The 8,295-nt window shown below is 58.5% G+C and overlaps 1 protein-coding gene across 1 annotated transcript in view; it reads right to left on the bottom strand.

Annotated features, from left to right (window-relative positions):
* LOC133751072 (uncharacterized) overlaps positions 1–746 on the bottom strand; it is a 121,387-nt gene extending 120,641 nt beyond the window's left edge. The window contains exon 1 of the mRNA XM_062180953.1: positions 680–746. Coding sequence (XP_062036937.1) covers positions 680–746 — 67 coding nt within the window. The remainder of the gene's footprint in view (positions 1–679) is intronic.
* Positions 747–8,295: the final 7,549 nt, after the last annotated feature.

The raw sequence follows: 8,295 nt of genomic DNA on the forward strand, positions 1-8,295 counted from the left end.
TCGCCCCATTATCCCAAGGCTGGCCAGGGCGTTACAGGCGCCCTGTAGAGTCTAAAGAGGAAAACTGATTGTCCAAATCTAAATGTACTCCAAGTAGAAAAAATACAAACCGGATTTCACAGAAGGCAGAACTATCTGACGTTAATACTTGTTGTACTGATTACACGGGGTTAAGTAAAGCATGCTGTGAAAATTATTTTCACCTTAAACATTTTTCAGCCCGTCTACCAGGAGTGTGAACCCTGTGGCGCGTTTGTGCTTTACTCGACCCACAGCAAGACCAAGGTCATTTCCAAGTTCCTGTCCCCGTGTGCCCCAGTGTCACAGGCTCTTAGCGTCTTCCCACACCGCAACTGGACCTGGGACACCAGCTAACTCAACGCTCTGGCTCGGCCAGTCCAGAAACCAACCCTCCACCCCCAGAGTCTGAAATCCGGTCTCCGCAGCGCCCCTCCCCCAAACCCCACCCTGCCTCAGGTCCCAGGAGACTTGAATAAGAAATGAGGGCTCCAGCGAGGAGCGGTTTCCCCCAGGACAAGAAAAACTGAGGGTGGCAGGGTTTGGGGACAGCAGGTTTGGGTACCGCCTCCCTCCCTGCTGGAGGGATCTGGGCTTCCCCAGCCTCCCATGCCAGACAGAACCAGGATAGAACCCAAGAGAAAGCACAGGTTCTACTTACTCCCCGAAGTCCTTCCTGCCATCGTCCCAAGCAGGACCAGAGCCAGAAGCCCCACGGGCGCCGGCATCACCCCAGCCCGGCCGGCCCGAGGCACCCCCGCACCAGCCTCACGCCCCAGAGGAGCTCTGCCCGGCCCGGAATGGAGCTCTGAGACCCCACGAGGAGCGCTCAGCCTCCATCCCCTCGCCCAGCCCAGGACGTCGGGAGGGGAGGAGGGGGCTCCAGACCAAGTCCCAGCCAATCAGAAGCCACTGTTGAGCTGTCAGCGCCCCACCCAGGAGGCAGGGACGAGGGAGGGGGCGGCACAAGCCGGTTCAGCTTCGGGAAGGGAGGAGGCGGCTGGCCTGCCCAAGCCTCCGAAGTGGGGCATCTCAGGGCAGAGGACAGCAAGGCTTGGACTTGAACAAAACCCGGGCCACTCTAGAGGCCGCGCGGCCCCAGGGCACGGGGACACTCACGTCCCTGAGCCGCCACCAGCATGCTCTAGGTCTGTGGGTCCCAGTGCGGGGAGGACTGTAGCCGCTTCGGGAAACCACTGAGGTCGGCTGGGTGCCTGGGTTCCAGTCCCAGCTCTGCTCCGCTCCAGCTGGGAAGCAGCAGCAGGTGGCTCACCTACTTGGGTTCCTGTCACCCACGTGTGAGACGTGGTTTGAGTCCCTGCCTCTTGGCTCTGGGCTGGTGCCCATCTCTCCACCTCCTCCTCCAACCCCCCCCCCCATCTCCCCCTGCCGTGCGTCTCTGCCTCTCCCAGGCCATAGCAGAGAGCTGGCTTGGAAGTGGAGCAGCCGGGACTTGAACCAGCGCCCATATGGGATGCCGGCCCTGCAAGCAGTGGCCCTACCTGCTATGCCGCAGCGCCAGCTCTGTCTCTAACTCTGCCTTTCAGGTTCATTACAGGCAAAGAAAAAGGCCCTTCAGCTCCCTGGAGGCTAGGAATCCAGTTACAGCTCCAGGGCCAACCAGAGGGAGCCCAGCTCCCAAGTAGGAGAGGACACACACACACGAGGAAGGAGAACCAGTGCTGACCAAAGAGTGCTCCTTGTCCACCTAGGAGGCAGAGAGACCCTGGGGTCAGAACACCCCAGGCCCTGCTCAAGGCACACCCGTGGATTAACTCATTCAGTCCCACAACAGCCCTGCGAGCGAGCGGGCAGGCATCAGCCCACTGCTCACCAGACAGAGCAGTCACTCACACAGTCACACAGCATCTCAGCCCAGCCTCCGGGCCCTGCTGTCCTAAGCCTGCTCATGGCTGGCGCGTCCTTTCCCCACTGTCCCTCAAGGGAGGCTCCATCTGCCAATCTGCCACAGGCGTGGATTCCCCACCCATGCAGTCAAATTGAGCAAAACCTTACTTTTTAAAAATGCTTATTTATTGGAAAAGCAGAGTGGCAGAGAGGGAGAGACAGATCTTCCATCGGCTGGTTCACTCTCCAGACAGCGTCAACAGCCAGGGCTGGGCCAGGCCAAAGCCAGGAGCCAGGAGCCAGGAGCTCCATCCAGGTCTCCCACATGGGCAGCAGGGGCCCAAGCTCTTGGGTTATCTTCTGCTGCTTCCCAGGGCACATTAGCAGGGAGCTGGATTGGGAGAGGAGGAGCCGGGACTTAATCCAGCACTCATATGGGCTGCAGGTGTGGCGAGCGGCGGCTTAACCCACCGTGCCACGCCTGGCCCTGTGGTTCTAGGGCAATTCTGGGAGCACAGGAAAAAAAAATCCCAGGAAGTTGGAGCTCCCCAATACCCCTGCCGCATACACACATGGCCCCCACCGAGTGCACGTGTGCTCCCAGTGATGAACCTACGCTGGCACGTAGGTCTACACAAGGCTCGCTCTCATGGTGGGGCCAGTGCGGAATGACATGGGTCCATCATGACTGAGCCACGTGGAATGACACGGGCTCTGCCGATTCATCCCTGCCCCCGCCCCAGCCCCTGCCGACTGTCCCTCTAGCTTTTTGCCCTCTTCAGAAGGTCATGCCGTCAATGATGGTGCCTGGGCCTCTCAGAGTGGAGCCGCTTTCTTCTTCAACGGAAACACGGTATCCCATGGTGTCCCACGTATCAGAGGACCTGGGTTCAAGTTCTGGCTCCACGCCTGGTGCCAGCTGCCTGCCAGTGCAGACCCTAGAAGGCAGCGGGCGGCTCACACATCAGACGCCTGGATGGAGTTCCCGGCTCCTGGTTCTGGTCTTGGTCTAACCCCAGCTGTTGTGAGCACCTGGAGAGTGAACCGGCACAGGGAAGCTTCCTCTGTCTCCCTCTTAAACTAGTAAGTTTTAAAAAAAAATGGGGCAGGTACTGTTTTCTCAGAGCCCTGGAGGATTGAGGGCCACTGCTACTCCACAGTGGAGAAGAGCTGACCAGGAGGGGGCGCCATGAGCTTTTCCTTGCCTGGCGGGAGGCTTCACGGAGGACAGGGGCCTAATGATGTTTCATCATTCATTAGGGCCTAATGTGTATTTCATCTTTGAATGAACCCTGCTCCCCGTTGCTCATTTCCAAGGTTAGCCAAGGCCGGGGTAGGGGTGGGGGGCGCAAGGATGGTCACTTTGTTGCTGCCTTGTTCAATTACCTGTGTGACCTTGGGAAAGCACCTGACCTCTCTGGTCTCTGCCACACATCGACACAATGCAGAGGCCAGCAGTTTCTCCCAGTGTCACACTGGGTTGGAGCACAGAGAGGCCGGAAGGGAACCAGAGACACACAGGCGTTGTCGCGCCGTAAGAATCCTATCTGCTGGGGGCCGACGCTGTGGTGTATCAAGCTAGGCTGGGACTCCGCCTGCGGCACCGGCATCCCCTATGACTGCAAGTTCAAGTCCCGGCTGCGCCTCTTCCAATCCAGCTCCCTGCTATGGCCTGGGAAAGCAGTAGAAGATGGCCCAAGTCCTTGGGCCCCTGCACCTCGGAGACCCAGATAGAATTCCAGGCTCCTGGCTTGGGCCTTGCCCAGCCCCAGCTGTTGGGGACATTTGGGGAGTGAACCAGCGGATGAAGACTGATGTCTCTTAGCCTTTCATCAAATCAATCTTTTAAAGGGGGGGGGGGGGGGCGGGGCCGTGGTTGCATTTTAGCCAGGGAGCCCCAGGAAGAACCTGGAAGTGGAACCACAGGCAGAGCCTCTCAGAACGCCAAGACGCTTTCCCGACAGCCTCCTTGTGAACCTCAGGGACAGACGCACCCTGCCCGCCTCCCACTCAGCGAGGCCAGGCTGCTGCCCTGGCACGGAGCGTGGGCACCCCGGAACGCCCGACGTTGCCCTCCCGGCCCACAGACTCACTCATTCCCCGTGGCTGCTGCCTGCCCGGCGTCACTCCGCCACCCGCTGTCGTCAGGAACGGCCGGGGCCCGGGGCCAGCTGAGCGGCAGGTGTCAGCGTGGGCCCAAAGGCAGGCTCCAGCCTGTGACCCCCCCCCCACTGCCCCTGGTCAGCAGTAAGGGGTTCTCCCTTTCCCCCCACCCCCAAGCTAAGGAGGGCTTCCTGGGAGGCATTAAATAAGAACTCTGCCCCCGGCCTCAGTAGACAGCGAGGCACCGGGCTAGGGACACAGATGGGAAGTGAGGCCCCGCAGCCCTCCAGAGAGCACCCAGTTCCCTGCAGGACACAGCTCCCCCCAAGACCGGCCCCACCAAAGCTTCGCAATCCCCCGGAGTCAGCGTGAACTGTGGGCGTTTAAGCAGGCGCCTGAGCCCCAGCTGCGTGCCTGACCCCTGGCCTGAAGGCAGGAGCTGGTCCACTGCGCTCACCTGGCGTGCGAGCGCCCTGCACTCTGCTGTCTGACATTCAGTAAGGGCAGCTTCCCAGCTTCCCAAGTTCCCCGCTAGATCTGCCAGGGAACTAATGGTAGAGAAAAGCAGCTGTCGAACCTTTGCCTGGCAAAGGGGACACAGCTGTGCTGTTTTCTGGACCGGCCAATCACAGAATCGGGAACTTTTCCAGAGAAACAAAGGGCAGGTGTGGGCCTGAGGCCCCCGTCAGAGCACCTGGGCTCCGTGTACGCCTGGGGCTCCAGATGCACCCTGGGAGGTGCGGCGATGGTACAAGCCACGGGGTCCCTGCCGCCCTACTGGGAGACCCGAATTGAGTTCCTGGCTCCTGGGTGGCTCCGGGTCAACCAGCAGATAGGAACTGTCTCCCAAATAAATTTAAAACAACAAATAACCAAACAGGAGACTATCAACAGATGAGTGAGCAAACACAGGGAATGAATAAGATACACTTTCCAAAATTTTTTCTGCACAAGGAAATTTTTTCTTGCCCTAAAAAGGAACGAAGCACCTGCCACAACAGACTAAACTTGGGGACAGCAGGCTGAGCAGGGGAAGCCAGACACCAGAGCTGGGTGACTCTCGACACAAAACGTCTGGAACGGGCAAGTCCACGGGGACAGGGAGTAGATGCGGGGCCATGGGGAATGGGCAGGGGGCGGGGAGGTGCGGACACGCAGATCTGAGGGTAAGCGGTGCCTGGGAGGTGATGGAAATGCTAACACTGACCCTGAACGGCACACTTTAGTCAGGTGAATTGCAAGGTGTGAGAATTCAGTCTCCATAAAGTTATTACCCAAACCGCGGCAAAGTCCTCACCATAAATCCTCTGGCGGCGTCTGTGGACAGGGAGCCTCGGGAGGGAGGAGGTCATCACCTGTGCTTGGTGCTCGGGAGCCCAGTAAGGCAGCCGCCTCCCTCCCTGGGCCTCTGCTGCCATCCCCCACCTCCTCCGGAACACCTGTCCCGTATCCATACCCCAAGGTCATACAGGAGCCCCTGTGAGGGCTGAAGACCCTCCCAAGATTCATTCAGGACCCAGGAGGGGCCGTGCGGTCCCACGTCAGTGGACACAAGATAGTGATGGTGGCCTTCTCGGCTAAGGCAGGGAGGGAGGCAGCCCCATGGCCCACTGGGGAAAGGAATGGAGTGGGAGCTTTCAACCTACCTGCAGAGGCGGCCACGGGCACCACCCTCACCCCGAGCCAGGTGTGCTAATGGGGACACCCACACGTGGCAGCCGGCGGTGGGAAGGGGACCTGGGTGGCTGGTTCTTGCAAAACTGAGCCTCACCTGCTCGTCTTGTTCTGGTCCTGTCAGAGCTGAAAATTCCCCGGTCCTAGGTGACACCTGTCAGAGCTGAATATTCCCTGGTCCTAGGTGACACCTGCTCATAGATGCCAAACGTGTGTCTAAGAGGTTTCTTCATTTACACCTGAGATGGCCCCTGACAACCTGAGCCAGGCCATGCCATGTTCCAGCATGTTCTAGCACCTTCTGGAATATTCCAGCATGTTCTGCGGACTCTCTTTAGTCTCTTTTCCAATCCAAACGTTGAGCTGGAGGACTCAGCCTGCCTCTCTTGGGACAGCAGAGGAGCCCAGCCTGGAAGGTGGCTGACACCCCCACCAGGGGACAGGCGAGAGTGACTCGGTTCCTGTTCCTTCCTAGCGTCAACACCGTGTACCCCTGACGGACTTCACCCTGAAGTACGAGCTAAAACTGATTAGGTTTGTGAGCTGGAAGACCACGCCTTCGCCACGCCCCTGTGTGACATCACGCCTTACCTGATCCCTTCGCCACGCCCCTGTGTGATCTCATCCCCCTACCTGGCCACACCTGAGTGCCCACCGGCCAATCAGGTTAATTAACCACTCCCCTTTGGAAGTGGGTTAAAAGCCTGGGACACGGTGTCTCTCGCGCTTACTTTCCCTGGCTTCTTGCCAGGAGGGGGCTGGCGGTAGCCCTGCGCCTGGTTCCTGGAGCTCCGTCTGAACCCAGATTTACCCCTCTCCCTCTTAGATAAAGCTCTCGCTCTCCTGTGCATCTTTCTCACTAAATAAAAGCCTAAAATGTACCATGCTGCCTCGTTTATTTATGCCAGTATTTAGAATTCTTCTCTAAATATTATGCAAGAACCCTCATGGGCTTATTAACATTGGGGATTTATTAATAAGCATATGGTGATATCGTATGGCACCCCAAATTTCAAGAACATATGTGGTACCCCAGGTGGGACCTCTGGGGAACTCTAAGGGGCCACATTTTCGTATATATTTTAGGGGGTCGTGCTCACTCCAAAGACAGGGACCCTGAGGTCCTGCCTGCCCTCCCATTCTACCCTTTGCTTTTAGACCAGTACTTAAACCTCAATGCTACTTCCTCATTTAAATATCCATGCTCATCTATCCTGCATTGCCCTGCCTCCATTTCATTTTGCCGATGGTGTACATGATACAAACTCGAATTTTCTTCCTGCAGTGAAATTCACATCACAAAATTAAACAATTTACTTTTCAAGATGATTTATTTATTTGAAAGGCGGAGAACAGAGAGGAAGAGAGCGAGCGAGATCTCCCATCCACTGGTTCACTCCCCCAGACGCCTGCTTCATCAGGACCATTTCCCAACATGCATGTTCCTGGGCCCCCTCCCAGGCCTTCTGAATGCCAGCCTGCAGGCGAGGGGCCTGGGAATCTGGACGCAAAGGCGCCTGGGCGAGTCTTCCCCCTGCAATCCCCGCTCGGCGATGTCCCTCCTCCAGGCTTTCCCTTGTGTCTGGAAGAGTTCCTGCCAGGCAGGACAGGCGGAGACAGCATTCCGGGAAGCCGGCAAGCGCAAGATCGCCAGATCACTGCACGTGCATTAGCGCCTACTGAATGCAGAGTGCCGCAGCTTCTCTCCCATCAGCAACAGAACCGCGAGCACCCCGGGGCCGCAGGGCAGGTCCAGGCTGCCTTAGCGCCTCCAGAAAGATACATTGATAAGGGGATGTGAGAACTGTGCCGGCAGAAAGAGGATAACCTAGGCTGGATTCATTGTTGCTAGATTCGGGCTCTTTCCCTTCTGATTTACAAAACAATGCAAGTGAAGCACTTCAGAGGGCCCCTGGAGGGGCTGAGCCCAGGCCGTGGGAGCTGTGCCCGGGGGACGCTGGCTGCACGCCTGGGGCTCCGGAGAGACTCAGTCCCTCGGTCTGGGCGTGGCCTGAGCCGGGAGGCTTTTACGTGCTCCCAAAGGGGGCTCCCCCGTGCGGCAGAGCCCAAGGACCACCCCGGCCCCATCGGAGGACTAGAGACGTCTCTGACCACAGTACCTGCCTGACTCACAAGGCCAGTGCCACACGTGGTCTGTGTGTGCTGTAGTCCAGGGACGGAAAGGATCGATCCGTAGCCCCTGACATCAGCGGGTGACTCATTTATTTTCCCATGAGGCGGGGTTGGCCTTCAAGTCCAAGGAAGCTGCCAGGAGAGTGTGGTTTGACGCAGCCCTGTCGTCCCCCTCTCCCTGGCAGCTCCAGCACACACACACTCAGCCTCACACACAAACTCCGACGCTCTCACACTCACACACACACTCTCACACCCGCGGGACAGCCAGGGAGACTCCCAGAGCCCCGGGCACACCCACACCCCATGGACACCCAGACTCCCAACATCCACAGACACACAGGTGCCCCGCGCCCCTGACAAGGCCTGAAGCCGGGAGACTCCCAGCGAGCAGGCAGGCTGTGTGGAAGACATCCAGCGAAACCAGAGCCGGCCAGCCTGCACCCGCACCACCACAGTCGGGCTCGGGGTGCACGCGGGGCAGAGTCCACAGTGAGCTCCGTGGCAGATTAGATGTTG

The sequence above is a fragment of the Lepus europaeus genome, chromosome 21 (genome assembly GCF_033115175.1).
Source record: "Lepus europaeus isolate LE1 chromosome 21, mLepTim1.pri, whole genome shotgun sequence".
Taxonomy (NCBI): Eukaryota; Metazoa; Chordata; class Mammalia; order Lagomorpha; family Leporidae; genus Lepus; species Lepus europaeus.